This window comes from Talaromyces atroroseus, assembly GCF_001907595.1.
Source record: "Talaromyces atroroseus strain IBT 11181 chromosome Unknown scaffold_2, whole genome shotgun sequence".
Lineage (NCBI taxonomy): Eukaryota > Fungi > Ascomycota > Eurotiomycetes > Eurotiales > Trichocomaceae > Talaromyces > Talaromyces atroroseus.
Window position 1 is genome coordinate 1,402,287 of NW_017971434.1, and position 20,227 is coordinate 1,422,513.

Consider the following 20,227-nt stretch of genomic DNA (forward strand, 5'->3'; position numbering starts at 1 on the left):
ATATTTATAGATGATGAATATTACATGCCCGCATTGGCCCATGAAGCGTTGTATACGAGCGACTTGTATGACATCGACATAGAACTCTCTCCACTTCACTCTCTTTCACTCACTGCAATCAGCTACAGCATGGCCGTCTCCTACTCCGCGCGACAGCTCTACTACGGCGGCAAGACCCAAGCAGCCACCTCCAACAAGACCTTCCAGACCATCGACCCAGCAACCGGCGCGCACATCGCCGACATCCACGAAGCATCGCAGGCCGACGCTGACCGAGCAGTCCAGTCCGCCGAAAGGGCTTTCCCAGCATGGGCCGCCACGCCTCCAGTCCAGCGTGCCCGCATCCTGCAACGCGCCGCCCAGCTGCTGCGCGAACGCAATGACGAGATTGCCACTGCCGAGACACACGATACCGGCAAGGCGTTTAGTGAAACCAGCGTTGTCGATGTTGCGACAGGCGCCGACGTGCTCGAGTATTTCGCCAATCTGGTAGGCGGCGGGGGACTGAATGGCGAGACCGCGCAGTTGAGGGAAGACGCATGGGTTTATACGAAGAAAGCGCCTTTGGGGGTGTGTGTTGGCATTGGGGCTTGGAATTATCCTATTCAGATGTACGTCCTCCTCCTCCTCCTCCTCCTCCTCCTCTTCTTTTTAGCACTGCTGATAATAGCTAGAGCCCTCTGGAAATCGGCACCATGTCTCGCGGCCGGCAACACGATGGTCTATAAACCCAGTGAATTTACTTCTCTCCACGGCGAGACTCTCGCCAAGATATACACTGAAGCCGGTCTCCCCGCTGGTGTCTTCAATGTCGTTCACGGCGCTGGCGACATCGGCGCATATCTGACTTCCCACCCATCCGTCGCCAAAGTATCGTTCACAGGCCAGGTCTCCACGGGCAAAAGAGTGGCTGGCAATGCCGCCGGCGGCATGAAGTACGTCACAATGGAACTCGGTGGGAAATCGCCCTTAATCATCCTCCCGGACGCCGATCTCGAAAACGCCGTTGACGGCGCCATGATGGCCAATTTCTACAGCACGGGCCAGGTCTGCACCAACGGAACACGCGTGTTTGTGCCCAAGACGATGAAGTCTGCATTTGAAAAGCGGCTGGTGGAAAAAATGCAATTTGTTCGAGCCGGTCTCGCTATGGATCCAGCCACGAATTTCGGCCCTCTTGTCTCGCGCATACACCACCAGAAAGTCACGGGCTATATTCGGCAGGGCATCGAGACGGACAAAGCGAAACTGCTCTATGGCGGACCGGGACAGCCAGAGAACCTGCCCAAGGAACTCCAGCATGGATTTTGGGTGCAACCGACCATCTTCACCGACTGCACAGACAGCATGACGATAGTGAAGGAAGAAATCTTTGGTCCGGTACTTTCCATCCTCACGTATGAGAGCATCGAGGAAGCGGTGCAGCGCGCAAACGCCACTGAACTGGGTCTTGCAGCGGGCGTGTTCACCTCGGATCTGAACCTGGCGCATCGCATTATTGACCAGTTGCAGGCGGGCATTACGTGGGTGAATTCGTGGGGCGAGTCACCGGCTGAGATGAGCGTGGGCGGCTGGAAGCAGAGTGGTGTTGGGGTTGAGAATGGGCGCAGGGGTATTGAGGCTTGGGTGCGGAACAAGAGTACGCTGGTAGATATGAGCAATGCGGTGGCCACTGCGTTCGCGAAGCTGTAAACTCTTATTCCTGTGATGAATCAATTGTATATAGAATGTTTAGATCATGAAAAGCTAACATTTCGATTTGTAACTATATGTAGTGTATTATGTATTTTCAACGAATCAAGAATTGATCTCTAAATAGCTAAATTGGACATATACCAGTCTCATTCAATGAACCAAAAAAGCAAAAGTACAAGCAAACAACCGTAACCTGCTCAATGGATGCGTATCTTTTGATAGAAAAAGGGAAAGAAAAAAGAAAGAAAAAGGCGGAGAATATGGTAATAAAAACAAAACTGATTATAAACACACCCCGGTAGATCTCTAAACCGTCACCCTCGACGCCATCGACTCGGGCAACAAATCCCCCTTCAGAGCAGCATCCAAGCCTGAAACGGCCGAATCCAGCAGCCGAGACGACATACTGTCCGGCGTCAATTCGCCGTCCTCATCAGCCGCAGAGCGGTGCATGTCCGTGTTGATCTTGAGGTCTTTCGGGAACAGGGCACGAGCAGTCACAGAAGGATCAGACGTGGGTCTGCTGTTGTTATTAGCATTGCCGTTTGGAGTCACGCCCGAAGAAGTCGTCAATGGAGCTGGCACGTAAGTGCGAGGGCGATACACCAATGGTGGGCCCTGGGTACGAGCATCAGTGCCCGATTGCTCGATCGACTCAAAGTATTTCACCGTCTTCACTTTGAGTTCCATGGTGGCATCGCGATCCGCCACGATCAGCGGGTGAGGATGCAGCTGCAACGCCGACAGCGTCCACATATGGTTCACGCCGCCTTCGAGTCCGTGATGCAAAGCGAGCGCCTTGTGGGCGCCCGTGCACACAATCACGACTTCGCGCGCATCCATGATGGTCTGGATGCCGACTGTGAGCGCCTTCTTGGGCACTTGGTTGATGTCGTTGTCGAAGAAGCGGGAGTTGGCAACGATGGTGTCGTAGGCCAGTGTTTTCACGCGCGTGCGGCTCGTCAGCGATGACCCGGGCTCGTTGAAGGCGATGTGTCCGTCTGGTCCGACGCCACCGAGAAACAGCTCAATGCCGCCCATGCGCGCGATTTTGGCCTCGTAGGCAGTGGCTTCGGCGCCGAGGTCGGGCGCGTTGCCGTTCAGGATGTTGATGTTGGCCGGCAGGATGTCGACGTGCGAGAAGAAGTGCTTGTACATGAAGCTGTGGTAGGACTCGGGGTGGTCGCGCGGGATGCCGACATATTCGTCCTGGTTATCTTGATTAGCTTGAAGTTCGTTCTGATCTTCTTGTGCATCAAACTGACCATGTTGAAGGTAACGACATTGCGAAACGAGATCTCGCCGGCCTTGTGCCTTTGCACGAGGATGCGGTAGATGATCTCTGGGCTGCTACCGGTAGGAAGACCGAGCACAAACGGCTTTTCAGGCGTAGGGTTGAACGAATTGATGCGGCCTTGATTTCTTGTTAGTTTGCGCTGTCTTGTCGCAAAGAGGAAAAGGCGATACATACTAACTATATATTCGGCGATGTACTCCGAGACTCCGCGAGGGTCTTCACGGATAATGACTCTCCTGTGCAATCAATTGGTTAGGAGACTGGCCTGAATTGGTGGTTGTCATCCCATCCATCCCTTACTTACATTCTGTCTGCAGGTTCAAAGTTGGCGGCGAACTACGTCACCCCCGCTGAGCTTCCGATAAGAATTGATTAGATGAGGGATGCCGGCACGTTGACCTTGATCGCAATATGTTCAGCGTATTTCCTTTATTTCAGATGTGTAGGATGTAAAGGCAAGCAGAGAAAAGAAAAGTTATTTTTAAAGAGGTTGGAGAAAATAAGGAAAGCAAGTTACATGGGACCGAAGACAGTAACAGCTATTTGCCCATGGAACCAGACCATACAGTAAATTACTCCTGCCACACGTCATGTCTCTGTATATAGCAGCACTCGCTGTAAAACAGATACAATACGTTCCATGAATCCATAGTTACTACGTGAGAAGGCTCTCTGGGTTGCCTGCGGCCTGGTGTAACGCTCCATCGTACGTACTATTCAGGTAATAATTACGATATCAATCAGCCCACTCTGTCTGATGGAGAATATGGATATTCAATAGTGTATATTACTCAAGCAATAGACAGTGAGATTAGCAGACAGCATCATTTAACATATATCCACTACACATGATACTCTTCCATAGTCCAATCTCCAGCGTGCAGGTGTATCCATCGGTATTCGATAAATACAGACGATGCATATCGGTCCCCTAAACTCGGGACTGGGCTATGTATAGCTTAGTGCTGTTACCAGTCTAGATTTCTCGACCCATCAGTATGCCCACTAATATTTTATTTCCCTGTGTATGTATTTAGTTATATTTATACATAGAGAATACTCTTCAAGTGATTGAATGACGTTTGTACAAGGTATGGTACAGTACAGACATACCGCTAACCGCATCCAGCCACGCCAAGCCGGTCCCGATGGACGGTTGCATCCAGCAGAGCAACGTGACATTTGCTGCAACGGTTTCATTCTTGCCTGTTGCATCTTCTAGAAGTCTTGTCTTTTCAGTATTAACTACTGTATAGTATCACTCTTTGTGTCAAAGCGTTGAGTTAGCTTTGTATAAACCACAGCACTTCGCAGCGATTGATTATGTCTGTCTCTGTTTGATCGGACTATCTATGTTCCATGCATCGATGACTACGAAATCTACGATGCTTTGATGTTTGGTGCTGCAATCTATCTTCTCGATGATCAATTCGGTGCTTTCTGAGGCGGCTTTCCTGCAGCTGTCGGACAATACTCGGCCACTAGTTTTATCGAAATCCCAGATTCAAGATGCGTACCTAGTTGAACAATCACTCCGTAGTAAAAAATCAAATATTCATAGAACGGAGCAGACTGGTTTCTCCGCAGTGGAGATGCCGCGCCATACCCCTTTTGGCCAGCTGTGGTTTGCCAATCAGATGACAGCTTCTCCAATTGTCTTATGCATGCTTGTCGAAGTATGAAGAAAGCGCGTATCTAATGTCTAGATAATGCATGTTTAGAGGCTCTAAAGTAACTGCAGTGGTGCACTGTTCTCCCAAAAGTCCTTGAACTGGAAAGTCATTCAAGATATTCTTCGTTCGAGGTGCAGCGAGAGGCCGAGCGAAAATTGATGTCCCTAGAATAAGTCAGCCAATGCCTGCTATATAGCTAGAGGCAACAAAATCGAATGGAAGACTCATCATGCCGTAGAGATCTGATGGTTTTACTTAGAGATTTTAGATCTGGGACTTTGTCATCTTGTGTAATTATGAAGGGTACGAGGAAAACGACATAAGTTGTTTGATAAAGAGCTCCGGCAAGGATGCAATGATGCTATATTACAGTGCATGATACTGAGGAGATGAAAGAGGTGAACATCGTCTCATAAAGAATGGATTCCAAACGTCCATCTGGGCAACCAAGCTGTTTGAAGTTAGAAAACTCTGGCCAGGCATCCCCAATCGATCTAATACGGAAAGAGAAGAGGAGAGACCGAGGAAAGGGTTCTCCGCAGTGGGGATACAGGCGCTATACTTCTTCTGGCCAGCTGGGGTTCCACCGTTCGCCAATCATACGCAGCCCGAATCAGGTGACTCGGCCTCCTCCATTGGGATTGGCCCAATCGGGCTTATCTGACACGTGAGCTGCGATGTTTCGACCTCCCCCCTTCGGTCCTGAGGCAGCCAAACCGACTAACAGTCAGGGACATCACCCATGAACTCAGGCGGATCTTGATACTGCGCCTCTGCTGTTTGGCCTGCTCTATACGGAGTGCAGTGTGCAGTGCAGTGTTTGCTGCTCTCCAAGCAAACGATAAGACAGCTTGTCTTATCTCACAAGAGGCCGCCGCGCCTTCTCACGGAGCTTCCTCTAGTCTCCGGTGCCACTCCGACTACGACTTCACTTAATTAGCTGCGAGTTAGTGACTCTGACTCCTCGCTCAGTAATTAATTCTCTTTTACACGCCAACCAATATCCCACTCACTGCTCAGCTTCCCATACAGCACAACTCATCGTGAATCTGCCACAGATTCGCTATTTCGACTTGTCGCGCCGCGCTTAGTTTACGCCCTGGCAGCCCTCATCATTGACAGTCTGTGAGCTCCTTTCTCCTTGCGCGACCTGTTAGGATATCTTGCGCTGTCTACTCGCATCGCTTCCAACGCCATCCATCTATCCACCACCGCTACATACATCGCATAGGTATCCACGGTATTTCCATCCTTTGTGACATCTGTGCGAGCTGGCAATCCCTCGCGCAGGGCCGTCATGGCCCCTAAGGACGGGGCACTGCCCCCCATATGGGATAACCTAGACAGGTAAGAAATTGATTGATTCTTCAACCGTGCAATAAATGCTGACTACTCTACGGTCTAGGCAGATGGGTCAGCTATTTATGATGGGATTTGACGGGACAGAGGTGGACAACCAAATTCGATCGCTAATCGAAGATTATCATGTGGGCAGTATTATATTGACTGCAAAAAATCTTAAATGTAGGCCACGTCATTGCTGCTGAGGGAGAAAACAAGGATCAAGGCTAATGCATCCTTTAACTAGCTGCTGAAGAAACTACGAGGCTTATTTTGGAGTTACAAACTATCGCCCGAGATGCAGGCCACCCAGTTCCGCTAATGATCGCTCTCGACCAAGAGAATGGAGGTGTCAACAGCCTGTATGATGAGATATATATCCGACAATTTCCCAGTGCCATGGGCGTTGCCGCAACAGGCTCTAAAAGGCTTGCCCACGAGGTTGCGTCCGCAACTGCCCAAGAACTGAGGGCCGTCGGTGTCAATTGGATTCTAGGCCCTGTACTAGATGTGTTGACCAACTTGCGCAGCCAACCTATTGGCGTGCGAACTAGCGGCGACGACCCTCAAGAGGTTTCACAGTACGGCGTCCAGTCAATGAAAGGGTACCAGGAAGCAGGATTAGTCACTTGCGGGAAACACTTCCCCTCGTATGGCAACCTAGAGTTTGGCGGGTCTCAGGCCGATGTCCCCGTGATTACAGAGTCCCTCGAACAGTTGAGTCTAAGTGCTCTGATCCCGTTTCGAAATGCCATAGCCAATGGTCTCGACGCAATGATGGTGGGCGGAGTGGCCCTTTCTTCGGCCGGAGTGAATGTCATGCACGCCTGTCTTTCAGAACAAGTGGTGGATGGTTTATTGCGCAAAGACCTGAAGTTCGACGGAGTCGTGGTGTCCGAATGCCTTGAAATGGAGGCACTCACACATAACATCGGTGTAGGTGGCGGCACTGTGATGGCAATGAAAGCTGGCTGTGATACGATCCTTCTATGTCGCTCTTATCCATTCCAGCTAGAAGCGCTCAATGGACTCAAACTAGGAGTCGAGAATGGCATGATTAGCCGCTCACGGATTACACAATCCCTTCAAAGGGTTCTTGCCATGAAGGCTCGTTGCACGTCGTGGGAGCAAGCTTTGAATCCTGGAGGCATCAGCACCTTGACTAAAATGCAGCCATCGCATACAAGTCTCTCAACCCGCGCGTACGACAGTTCAATTACTCTCGTTCGCGATACCAATAACTTACTCCCATTACCACAAATTCTAGACCCGGATGAAGAGCTTCTGCTCCTGACACCATTGGTGAAGCCGTTGCCAGCATCGGCGGTCTCGCGTTCGATGCAAAACATTATGAATACTTCCCCTGATCCGGAAAAAAGCTCATCGATCACTAGCGGTGAGAGCGTCTTTCGAGAATTTGGGCGAGCACTGGCCCGTCAGCGATCTGGTCGAGTACTGCATACATCTTATACTTCTACTGGAGTGCGCCCGATCCACGAGAGTCTCATTGACCGAGCCGGCGCTGTTATTATTCTAACAGCAGACTCCAATCGGAATCTCTATCAACATGGGTTTACCAAACATGTCTCAATGATATGCAAATCACAGTTTTCACAGACAGGTGAGCGACGCGAGAAACCCGTAATTGTGGTTGCGGTGAGCTCGCCATACGACTTTGCCATAGACGCATCTATCAGTACATATATCTGTACTTATGACTTCACAGAGACGGCGCTTCAAGCGCTAGTCAAGTTGCTTTACGGGGAACTCTCGCCTACGGGGTCATTACCAGGGACAATTAGCCGAAGCCAGAAAATACACCAATCACGGCAACATTGGCTAGTCGAAGCATGGAACGAGGAACGCGACAGTAAAGGTCTTGAGGCGTTGTTGGACACTGTACGAGAGAGTGGCGCGCATGCAGAGTTAACAAGCGTGTCCGCTCATAGTTTCCTCCTTCGAAATGACGATATCGAGGAAGCGCACTTTGTGGTGCGAAATAGCACAACACAGGCACTGTACGGGTTCTGCTCAACGTACTTCTTCAGGTCAACGGGTACAGGGGTCATTGGATCAATAATCGTGGATCCCACAAGACGGAAGCTATCAATTGGGCATTCACTACACAACCGAGCAATTCGAAGCCTGCTGCAGAGAAAGGGAGTGAAACGGTTTCAACTAGGCTCGCGTTTGCCGAATATATACCTTGGAATCCCTGCCGGTAATCCAGTGGAGCGTAAGAGACTACGTCAATGGTTTGCTCAATTGGGATGGAATACGGCCCTCTCTCGACCTGTATGCAGTGTATTGCTGCGGCCTTTGTCGTCGTGGACACCACCGGAAGGACTTGCAAAAAGCCTCCACACGACCGACGTTGACTACGATCTTGTATACGGCTGGGAGTACGCAGAATCGATTTTCGATCATATCAAGACCAACTCCCGACAGGGAGTGATGGAAATATACAAGATGGCACTCAACGGAGCACCACATTCGGGCATCATTCGTGCGAAGCGACCTGAGGATGGGGCTATACTAGGTAGTGTTGTGATATACAATAGTCAATCGGCTATCGCAGAGTATATACCAACGCTGCAAAAGAAGGACAAGGAGAAAAACAAGGAAAAGGAGACGAATAACCAAAGCAATGGTTCTGGTAGTGGTGGTGGCGGTGGAGGGGTCTCGTCGCCTGTGATCTCGCCGATGGTCGGAGAATATGCGACTTTGATGCAGGGGTTAATTTTATTAGGGATCAAGCAAGTTCGGAAATCAGGTGCCGATGCGGTGATGCTTGACTGTGTAAGTTTGTTTCGCATGTGTTCTTGACGTTGTTTTGTGTTTACTAACCATGAACAGGTCGACGGCGACGGCAATTTTGACAGTCTCACAGCCATGGGATTTACGGTTCTGCATACCTTTGAAGAAGTAACCTGTGATGCAGCAACCTGGAAATTGATGCAGCCAGCATGATCCCCTCTCCAGTCAAGTTGAGGGAGTTTGAAGGAGTTGGAGCGAGAGAAATGTCCTTTTTGAGTACCATTTTCACCATGAACTGAGAGTGTATATGATTTATGGATGGATCCATATTACGAATGTTATATTAGCATACAGGTCTTATATCCCCCAATCTGTTTCTATTTCTAGCTGTGACTACAATTTACGTGATAATTAAAATTATTATTGGATTAGTGATATGTAATTAGGGTTCCTCTTAAAAGTGGATAATCCTGGCGACCACAATATGAGAGCCAAAAAGAAAAAAAAAAAAAAAAAAGGTAAAAGAGCCTTGGAATATTCTGACGCTTGCAAGTATTCTCAAAATGTCTACCCCAAAATACACATACTCTTTCTTTCGCATCAAAAAGGATAGTCAAATCGCGTTGTCCGCCCAAAAGTACAAACAACTCCGCCTCCTAGCGCTCTCCATTGCACCGGGCTCCTTTTCATCTACCTACCAGCTCGAATCTACCCTCACCGATAGCGAATGGACTACACGTCTCGCTGCGAGCGGGAGCGAGACTTTCATCTGCGCCGCAACCCCGCTTGAAGATAACAACAATAACAACAACAATGATACATCCCACTCCCCAGCTTTAGAAGAGAGCAGCATATGGGTTGGTCAGTTGACATTGCGCGGCCCACTAAGCCAGGAAGACTTCATTTTACCCGATGAATCGGGACAGAAGAATCCACCGGAGCACGGGGGAAAGGAACTATGGCAGATGCTGAGCCTGTTCACGCTCCCGGCCCATCGTGGCCGCGGACTCGGAAAGAAGTTATGCCAGGAGGCGTTGGATTATCTCTCCTTCTCTTATCGAGGAGATCCGCGTGAGTTCTGGGTGCGGCTGATGGTCAAACCGGAGAACCATGCTACGGTGCGCTTGTATCGGAATCTAGGGTTTGAGGTGTGTGGTAGGTGTACGCTTGCTGAGGCTTTGATTGCAAATGGCGATAAGGATCTCTTGCCGGATGATATTAGCGGAGAGAAATACAGTGCGAGGAGCGGGTTGATAATGATATTCACTGCTAATCCCTAGAGGATAGCACAATTATGAACTCACCCTGGTCAATCATGTTCTTCATTGGATGTATCACTTTCACTAGTCAACTAGTTACTCTGTCAAACATCAAGCATTTCTCGCCGTACTTCGCAGATCCACCGATTTACCTACTGATTGATTGAGCACTGATACTAGCAGGAGATGTACTTAACATGAATGTCGTATAGACCCATATCAACATATACTTAACCTAGCTCAACAGCTTAAGGGATATCAGTCTCCGCCCTCGTTTCCACCTCCATCTTTGCCACATCTGTCTTGCTATCAGTTTCACCCTCTACATATTTTGCCGAGTGTTGGCAGTTCTTGAAATCTCTAATAGAAACACCATCCTGGAACATCTGGTTGATCTCCTCGAGTGACCGACCTTTCATCTCCGGTATGCAGAAATAGGCAAAGATGAACGAGCAAACAGCGAGACTGCCGAATATGAAGCCTACTTTAGATTGAAGATCCGCATATGGCGCATTGAGCAAATACGGTGTGCTGAAGGAGAAGACAAAACTAGGGGAATATGCTGGTCAGTATATGGGGGAAACAAAGTATTCATTTACGGAAAAGAAGAAGACCGAATACATACTTCGTAGCAATGTTGACAATTGACGCAACACGTTGGGTTTTGTCGCGTAATCTTGATGCAGGCAATTCGGTGGTAATGATGTAGTTCAGTGGATCCCAGCTGAAGCACAAGCTGGCCGAGGACAAAGCTGTCGCTGCGATGATGACCTGATTTTGAGAATAGGTCAGGTTGTCGTTAAGGCCGATTCCTGCCATCGTGAACAGCCACACCACCTGCAAGGCGGAGCCAATTAACAAAAGAGGTCGGCGTCCAACCTTGTCAGTAATACAGATTGACACAAGGCAAGAAAATGTGTTGATACAGGAACTCATGATGGAATAATTAAACGCATTCAATGAGTGAAGCGATTGGACGAAGAGGGTTCCATAAGCTGCAGTGAACGGGGAACCTGTGGCTTGGATGAAGAAGTTCGTCCCCATGGCTATCAGTGTCCGCTTGCGATTGCTGCCTCGGAACAGATCCATATACGTTCCCTGATTCTGTTCATCTAGGAGTGACTTCTGTAAGAGAGCAAGCTCTTCCCTAGGATCGTATTCTTCCCTCTCAGCACCGCGAAGTCTACGTAATGAGTCCAGCGCTTCGTCACGACGATCCTGCAACAATAGCCAGCGTGGCGATTCCGGGATAAACCAGACGCACGTTGCCACAGTTATCGGAACAATGTAGAATAGGAACAACGGAATCCTCCAAGCATAATTGCTTTGTATATCAGATGTGCCCCGGCACACGCTATTGATGATGATACCACCAAGTAGCAAGCTTGTTTGATATGTGCCTACCGCAAATCCTCGTATAGGAGCTGGGATAATCTCTGCTTGGAATGGCGGACAAGTAGCAAGCTCCATTCCAACGTATGCATAATTCAAAATTCGTCCAACTAGCACCTGCTCAATTCTGAATGCACTGATAAGAACTGTGGCTGAGACCATGGCCCAGATAGACATGCCAAACATTGCCATACGGCGGCCAAAACGGGCGTTGACGAGGCTGCCGCCATAGAGACCTATTCGACCAGGATATCAGTACTTGCTAGCTCTAAGAGTAGATAAGACGTTGACATACCAACAGCGAACCCAATAAAATTCAGACTGTTCAAGAGGGAGGTCCAATAAGTCGGGATGGCATAAGCCCCGGTACTTGGATTGTATGTGCCAAACTGCTTCTTGTACGCCGTCATCGCCTGGCTAGTAGCAATCCCCTGGTTGTCAAAGCCATAATTCAAGCTTGACAAGGCAATCAGGCCAACAGCGGCTCCGAGAGTTGGAGTAAAGTGCGATAAGATGCGGTTATTCTTGACGAAAGGAGCCATTGAGACGTCTAGTCAGATACTAGACACTCCCGTATGCTGCTAGCCGTACTTCCCCAATCTAGACAGCTTTCAATCAAGTTCCGTCGTCACGCCAGGTCGAGGAAGCTGCCATGATGATAGACCATGTCGGACTATATACCCAAGGGGCAGAGAACGCAAGACGCATTGAAGTTATTTGCAATAGCAAGTGTAAATGATGCCATGTGTGTGCACAATCCAATCCGCCCATATTGGAACTGACGAGAGCATCACGAAGAGAAGCTCACGAAGGCTTTGGGCCCTCGATACTTTGAAACATTTGAGTACTGAAGAAGAGACTTTGGCGCGGAAAGTTTTTGGTAGGCGAGCGGGTAGATTTTCGCGCTTATCGATTGGCCGCGCCAAGCAAGGTACATACTTTCCCAACGTTCGACATTTCTGACTGCGGAGGAATTTCAGGCTGTCAAATCTCCCCGATCAGGCACGTCAAAAGTTTGACTGTTTGTCGCCCTTATGTCGACTTGAGTCGGCTGAATTGTGCAATTGTCACATGATCGGTCGGTCCCTCCATGGAGAATGCTGCAGGAGACTTCTTCTCGTCATGAGCCAGTTGATCAATTCATCCACTTCCGGCACGACGATTTCTACCACCTGACAGTCACAGTCCCTTCATAGAAAACGAAGTCGTGCCATGGGCATAGATAGCGATGCCTGCCAAACGGAATGTCCTGCTCGTCATTGCAGATGATCTTGGGAAAACCCTGGGATGTTATGGAGACACGACCATCCGCACGCCAAATATAGATAGTCTTGCCGAACAAGGGACTGTCTTCGACAACGCTTTTGCAAGCACCGCATCCTGCAGTGGCAGCCGCTCTGTCATCTATACCGGACTGCACACACATCAGAATGGACAGTACGGGCTGAGTCACTATACACACCATTTTATGACGTTTGATCATGTGGAAACAGCACCGAAGCTCTTGCGAGACCACGGCTATCTGACAGGCATAATCGGCAAGATTCATGTTGGGCCTATGTCCATCTACCCATGGGAGATAGTTGATGAAAGCCCAACGCGTGATGTCAACTGGGTAGCTGGGCGGGCTGAAGCGTTTTTCAAGAGTGCTTCAGAAGACGGGCGGCCATTCTTCCTCACAGTGGGATACATGGACCCGCATCGTGACCATACTCGTGGAGGATTCGGCAATGGAGATGAGGCCGTATCAGCGGAGGATCCGCTGTATGATAGTAATAATGTTGCTGTGCCGACTTTCTTAAGTGACATTCCAGAGGTCCGCGAAGAACTTGCAGAGTATTATCGATCTATTGCCCGAGTTGATAGAGGCTTTGGTTTGATCATGCAACACTTGAAGCAAAGCGGACATGACCAGGACACTCTTGTCATGTTCATGAGTGACAATGGACCACCCTTTTTAAATTCCAAAACAACCTTATATGATGCCGGCGTACGCTTGCCATTTATTGTCCGTCAGCCCGGAGTCATGACACCAGATCTTAATCCGAACATGGTGTCCTATATCGATATTCTGCCAACCATCCTAGACTGGGCCGGATACCAGCCATCATCAGACACAGAGAACAAGTCTCCTACACGGTGCGGTAAATCCTTTCTACCGATCATGACGAAGACATTGCTTGATGACGAATGGGCCAAGGTGTTTGGTTCGCACACTTTCCACGAAATCACAAATTACTACCCGACTCGCTTCATCCGGACGACCAGGTACAAGTACCACCGCAACATTGCCTGGAAACTGGACTTCCCTTTCTCAACAGATCTCTATGCTTCGTTGTCATGGGAGGGCATGAGGAACGTTGACGGACCGGTCAAGATTGGATGGCGCACGCTAGAGTCATACATTAACCGCCCTGCCGAAGAACTCTTCGACATGGAAAAGGATCCAAGAGAGGTGAATAACGTTGCGGGTGACGCGGCGTATGCAGATGTCCTTTCACAGATGAGGAAAGATATGGAGGCTTGGCAACGAGAGACAAGAGACCCGTGGCTCTTTCGGGATGGCGTGTCGTTGCTAGAAATGCAAGGTCATTTGGATGCAGGACTCAGAATCCCCGACCGTTTCGACTTTGACGTTGCAGCACCGAGATCTAAGTGACCGCGACTGAGGCCAGCTTATATATACATTTACACTTTCCCCTGGTGCAGGTGACTGTACTGAAGAAAAGGGTACAACACAATAGACACGAGTGGCTGGATCGGAATATCTTGTCAGATGGAAAGGCTCTCTACTTGCCTGACAACTGCAGAAGTATTAGGTACCAGGGTGTGAGGCAGAGAAATGTATGACAGAAAATATAGATTACCTGCAGAATAGAGAAATACTGCGGTGTATTTCATAGGACAGATATTGTAGCCCTTTTAGAATTAGCAAGAGACAAAGCTTACCGCAGGCCAAATTTTTTGAGTACATGAGCTATTGGTCCATCCCTGCTTCATGCGCTCGAGATTGGGACTGGATGAATATGAATCTTGTTCCTTGTTTGGCCCAAGTGTAGCTGGCCTCACCCTGTACGGGTGTAGGAGAGACAGGGCATTCATTAAAGCTAGCTGCCGTCCCTCATAACGGTATGTTCGGCACTCGCTGCGCATGAGGTATACCTATTGGGAAGATTGCATGCCATTATAAAAGTGTTTTTGTTTTGGCATGGCGGGTGCGGAGTAGCGGTGTTCAGCAGAACTGAACTTTGAGTTTGTGCTAGTAGAAGCTAACCCAGTAATAGTATGCAAATTTTATCTTTTAAAATTTGCTCTTTTCAAATTTCTGATCCCTTTAGGTTATTTTAACGCGACTAGCGTACAGAGGCTTCAATTGCCAATGGCGATAAAGATCTCTTGAATGGTTATAGGTCGCTGATTGCGATATTTGGGACGAATTTGCTGGTATGTCAATTGCGGATTTATTCTAGTCGTTAGTGCTTTCTGGATGATCTATCACTTTCAGTTCTCAACTAGTCGCTGGTTCTCAGATTTGGACTTTGGTTCAGTAGTCGTAATATTATCAAGGGCATACTTCTACCTAGGTGACCCCGGGTTGGATTCGTTCTAAAGGTAACGTTATATTTACGCAATCTTAGTAAAGTGCTTCATGAGATTTCTGGAAGATCGCTGATCTTTAGATTGTTGTTTTATATTCTACTAAGATGCTTGCCTAGTTGGTTTCCAGAACTAGATAACCGGCCTTATTCGATATCGAAGCTTTTATCCTCTTGATATTTCTGCTTTTGGTTCCATTTAGTTTCTTGCTATTATATAGCTGGGAAGCATGAGTTCGTGCGCTCAAGAGAATCAGACGTACAAGGGATGAAGCACCTAGATATATCGATGTGCTCTAAAAACATAGTTTAGGAATGCAACAGGTTTGATAGTCTAGTTCGAATTCATTATGGAATATACTTACTTCCCTGCATACTTTCGGTTTGAATGAGGATGTAGCTAGAATGCAGGCCGAGAGAAGATGTCTATTAGTCTGCCTTCTTTATAGCTAACAACAAAGTAAGTAACCAGCATTCTGAAACTAGACCAATAGCTTCTAAAGGTGACAGTAAACAGACAGTCTGTGAATACATGAATGGACAACATATGAAAACCTAGTTCAGGCTCATGTATAAAAAACGTTTGTCCATTGTGTCTGACCTTTTAAATCCAGCAATGTATATCTAGATTATCCCTAGACTTGCAAGAAATTCGCCCGGTAAATCAAGCGCCTAATTGGAAAAATTGGTCAAATTTTCCTAAGCCTGCACAAAAGTTCACGGACAGAGATGTATATATATGTGTGTGTGTTTGTATTTATAGTTGTGTGTGGTTAGGGATTCGACTTTCAAGCTTAGATCAGGTGCCCTCTCGCTCGCCATCCATGTCTATATTATGCCGCGGAGTACTACCTCCACGATATGAGAAATATCAGCTTCTCCTGTGGCTTAGCGGGAATATAAGTTCGTACTATAGTCATATATATGTACTAAGAAGGACGTCTAGACATATCGCCATAGTCATGTATAGCAAACAAAGTCACCTAGATAGCCATTCTAGTTTGGCACCTAATCGAATATATAGCCAGCACGCACCTAGTACTATCTAGGTAAATGGTGTAACCATGACTATCATGTACATTCAACACCAAAGGTGTCATGGCTAGAGCCAAAAAGCCCAACCCTACTATCTACCTGTCGAGCCACTCCCTGTCCCGTCAAGCAACGTTGTAGTTCGAACGAATAGGGGTTGGGATTATAAAAGCTTGTATCTTTTTGGCCAATATGTGTTTATTCTCATAACTAGCCTAGCACCTAGGTGCATATTTAGTGATATCTCCAGGACAAAACGCTCGCTGGTATTACTTCTTACGGAGTAGTTGCCTTACGCAGCTAGTCATCGACCTCAGAAAATCCCCAGAGAAAAGGAGTAAACCCACAAAACCGTAATACTCGTTCCAGTACCGGTGGTACGTATTATAGTACTATACAGCCTGGCTGTGCTATAAGCTCAGAGAAGCAGCGATCACTGATTAACCTCCCTTTTCCCAGCTATCTATCTATTCTCCAAGTTCGATATAGAAACGATCATCACTATGCACATCTTTTCGGGAAAGGGATAATTCAGCTAGGTTGTCAGATGTTACATTGCGATAGTTGATAGAATTTGGTCGGGGATGCTACGTATTAGGTAGTTCTTGCTGTTGTTCAGATAACTACTCACCCCTGAAAAGGGTGTCTGGGCTAATTATGGGATGTGGGTTAGTAAATATCCCCTTTACTTACGATATAACCTTGACATTGTAGTGGAAGAGTATGAAGTTTGGGAATCTTGTCGATGGGTGATCTGTATATGGATTGTTTCTTATGCATTGGGGTACAGGGAGTCTAGAAATTCCTTGCAATTAGAGTCGGACAAGGCTGAGGTACGTAATTCGACTACGAAATCTTAAATCATGTTGTGGAGATATTAAGAAGCTTTGTACGATAGATGTAGTATAAATTCCCAAGGACAGTTTTCTCAAGTATTGATTAAGGGGGGACTTTGTGTATTGTCATGGTGTTGGAAACAACATGAATGTACGGAGTATACATGGACCGCTATATTTGTACTCATCAAGCACACGATGTAATCAAGTAGAAATTATTACTGGACTCATATACTCATATTGAGTACTATAAACTGTCCAAGGAGGGGTTTAGGATATCAAAGCCAAAACATGGGAATCTACATGTATATCCGACCACGTACGTCTAAGCCGAATGCTGGAGCGATGATAGCAGAACGAACATGACTCGCACCCTGATAACATGTACACAGATAGGCAGATAGGAGAGAATAGCCTAAGGGAAAAAAAATATAAAAAAAATGGACAAAAAAAAAATATTCGCCAAGGACGATGCCAAGTACCTATCATACCTTCATTATCGGTGGTATTTCCAAGTAGTAGTAAAACGTAGCACTTGATTATATGCCTAGTTCCTCACTTCCCCGGAATCTCGCTGATCAACCAGAAAAGGCTGGCATGGCATGATAAACCGATGCTTAACATTAACTAACAAAGTTAACTAACTTAACTTAGCATGTTTAATGTTAGTCAAAGGGGCTGCGGATCTACGACGTACGTGCATGGCTAGCGGTCAGCCACCAGGCGGCTATCTTAGTATTGCTGTCTACGGAATATATCTATATTCTATATTAATGATTATAGCGGTGGGAGAAAGTCTGGATAAGTCGGCACATGGCAGGATACTACATGATGCTAATATATATTTCCCACTCTCTCTTCGTACATCATCGTCTATCGGCCAAAAACGCTGGATTCTCTCATGGATTATCTGAGCGGATGCTACGTCGCCATTTGCCATGCAGACAAGCCTTTGGCTAAAACCGTTTACACCCGGCAAGCCCTAAGTCTAACGCCCCTGACCTGACCGACGTAGCAGCAGAGCAGAACCTAGCCCCCATATGAGCAGGCCTTCGAGTTACAACGCTAACAATAAATCAAAATATACTCTTTTCTTTCCTTGTTCCTTTTTTTTTTTTTTTTTTTTCTCGCCCCAAAGTTGGAAGAAGTAGACACCAATCGGGCCGTTACTTAGTGCGACAAGGTCGGTCTCCGATGAAAATGCATACATACTATTACTATTTCGTGGTTAGCTTGTTTGATAGTACGGGACAGGAACAGGACACTTGTTCTGTCGATCGTTTTAGAGGTAGTGGCTTGCATTATATAGGGTCCTTGTTTGGATCTATCTGTCATTCAGTATGTAAAGTTTTGACTCCGGGCTGTGAGAAGGAATTACTATGTAGATACTAGAGAGTTACGACATATTGGATACATTGAGCAGATGTTTACTTGGAGTGACCTCTAGCAGGTATCTCCTCTCTTTGGAGACCGCATGAGTATCTCTATGGGTCGTCTTTCAGACTTAGACTTCGGCCAGGCCAGGAGTAACTTCAAAAGAGGCCCCCAAACTAAACTTAGTCATCGGCACTTGTTAAATATGGCAAGCGCAGTAATCACTGAAACCGAAATAGATTGTAAATACTAATTAGTGGTTAGATACTCAAAGGATGCGCCTTTTAGTTACGATGATACCAACGACGTGACTTCAGCCTCCACTACACTGCATTGCGTTGACAACTAACGGAGAACGGTAGGTTTAGGTCGAACGTTAAACTAATCTCTGTAACTAGGTAGTGGATACTGGTTATTTAGCTAGCTGGGTTTTTCCGTCATCTGAAGCTGGCTGTGCTATGGTCCCACCCAAGTACCTAGGTATATACGTACTTTGATATATTTGTACCTGCATGTTTATCGTTCTACATACTTCTCGCAAAATGGGTAGCTTGCGAAGATCCACCAACAGCGGATATATTAACTTCCATTATTGGGGGGTTTACAAGTGCTTACTGATGCATAGTACTCGAATTCCAATATCCGTTGGAAGGCCGATTGATGGCCGATGAATTCGGTATAATACTTCATATCTTACAAGGATAACGGACTTCAATAATGATCACACGGTTACTATCACTATTCACAAGGCTGCGCGCATAGGCTTGACATGCTGATTACTTTTTATAGACATAGAGACGGGTATCTGAACCTTTAGTTGTTTCGATGAAGATATATGACAGGGTTTTACCTAGTACGGAAATGGCCGGCTAGACTCCTGCTAGAATTGACAGTATGAAAACTTGGCACTTGCTATTAGAGATCTATATTGGAATTTATATGTTAACTTACAGAGATTGAATACAAGTCTGTGCCATCGACCTGATAGCTTGATTGGCCACATTGACAGGAGGATTCAGCGCTCTTCACACACGGCAGTAGATGACATGACCAAGCCTGTCAAAATAAAAAAGAAGACAAGACTTTTTAAAATTGTCAACCCTGTCAAAGCTGTCAAAACCAGCCACCGATGTGACTTTAGCCCCAGGCGGGTAGTACGTAGAGATGCTAGATAGGCTTGGAACGAAGTGTTTCGGTTTTTACTCTATAATTAGCTATACTATAACACAATCCATATAACTAGCGGTTGTTAGTATGATATACTAGAACCATCAAAGTAATACAGGCGAGCTCCGTTAAGAGTGCGCATAGAAATAGATTTGCTTACTAGCTGGGGCAGAACAACTAGATATAAATTAACTACAACTATAAGTGTAGCTAGAGGATACGCTAACATTCAAGCTAGTTCCTTGGTTATCGTCATTGGGTACAAGCCTATAGCAATTCGGCATATAACTACATGTTAGTACTTAGTACCTGACAGACGCCACAAATAGTCCACCATTAGTGCCAACTGCCCATTCCCGAGCTCGGTTTTAGTAGTACTACTGTACTACATGATTATTGGGGGTCAGCAAGCTTTTTTGTTAGGCAACGAAAATTTTTAATATTGATTCGGTGGACTAGTCCAGGTAAATCGTTTTTTTTTTTTTTTTTTCCGTTGTTATTCCCGATGCTCATTGAGTGCTTACATGATTCACGCATCTAGTTAATATTTTAGTTAGTCCAGACTATCTCTAAGCAGGCAATAACCACACAGACTCTAGATCAACATGCATGTAGAAAAATAAAAGTGAACCGTTATGCAGACCGGAATCATTCCCACAATCTTCTCGTCATATGGAAGTCACCGAAACTGGCCCATGGCAGTGGTGTGATGTATGTATGCATGCTTCCTGTGCTACCCACGTGTGGCACGCGGTGGAAGTTTAAAACAGAAAACATTTACACGTCAACTGGGTGGATGCATGAACCG

At 46.9% G+C, this 20,227-nt stretch overlaps 6 protein-coding genes across 6 annotated transcripts; 4 read left to right on the forward strand and 2 right to left on the reverse strand.

The window, feature by feature from the left end:
* Nucleotides 1–129: 129 nt before the first annotated feature.
* On the forward strand, nucleotides 130–1,692 carry UA08_02620 (NAD/NADP-dependent betaine aldehyde dehydrogenase; the record flags this gene model as incomplete). The annotated part of the gene is made up of 2 exons (XM_020264682.1): nucleotides 130–611; nucleotides 675–1,692. 2 exons carry the CDS (start codon nucleotides 130–132, stop codon nucleotides 1,690–1,692), a joined length of 1,500 nt encoding a protein of 499 aa, XP_020122510.1.
* A 309-nt stretch (nucleotides 1,693–2,001) lies between these two features.
* Nucleotides 2,002–3,164, reverse strand: UA08_02621 (hypothetical protein; the record flags this gene model as incomplete). The annotated part of the gene is made up of 2 exons (XM_020264683.1): nucleotides 2,002–2,904; nucleotides 2,961–3,164. The coding sequence occupies 2 exons, from the start codon at nucleotides 3,162–3,164 to the stop codon at nucleotides 2,002–2,004; spliced, it is 1,107 nt and encodes a 368-aa protein (XP_020122028.1).
* A 2,798-nt stretch (nucleotides 3,165–5,962) lies between these two features.
* On the forward strand, nucleotides 5,963–8,976 carry UA08_02622 (hypothetical protein; the record flags this gene model as incomplete). The annotated part of the gene is made up of 4 exons (XM_020264684.1): nucleotides 5,963–6,012; nucleotides 6,071–6,189; nucleotides 6,254–8,805; nucleotides 8,863–8,976. The coding sequence occupies 4 exons, from the start codon at nucleotides 5,963–5,965 to the stop codon at nucleotides 8,974–8,976; spliced, it is 2,835 nt and encodes a 944-aa protein (XP_020122029.1).
* Nucleotides 8,977–9,326: 350 nt separating this feature from the next.
* UA08_02623 (hypothetical protein) lies at nucleotides 9,327–10,043 on the forward strand (the record flags this gene model as incomplete). Its single annotated transcript, XM_020264685.1, has 1 exon — nucleotides 9,327–10,043. The coding sequence occupies one exon, from the start codon at nucleotides 9,327–9,329 to the stop codon at nucleotides 10,041–10,043; it is 717 nt and encodes a 238-aa protein (XP_020122026.1).
* Nucleotides 10,044–10,270: 227 nt separating this feature from the next.
* On the reverse strand, nucleotides 10,271–11,956 carry UA08_02624 (hypothetical protein; the record flags this gene model as incomplete). Its single annotated transcript, XM_020264686.1, has 3 exons — nucleotides 10,271–10,571; nucleotides 10,648–11,650; nucleotides 11,710–11,956. 3 exons carry the CDS (start codon nucleotides 11,954–11,956, stop codon nucleotides 10,271–10,273), a joined length of 1,551 nt encoding a protein of 516 aa, XP_020122027.1.
* Nucleotides 11,957–12,642: 686 nt separating this feature from the next.
* UA08_02625 (hypothetical protein) lies at nucleotides 12,643–14,073 on the forward strand (the record flags this gene model as incomplete). Its single annotated transcript, XM_020264687.1, has 1 exon — nucleotides 12,643–14,073. One exon carries the CDS (start codon nucleotides 12,643–12,645, stop codon nucleotides 14,071–14,073), a length of 1,431 nt encoding a protein of 476 aa, XP_020122032.1.
* Nucleotides 14,074–20,227: the final 6,154 nt, after the last annotated feature.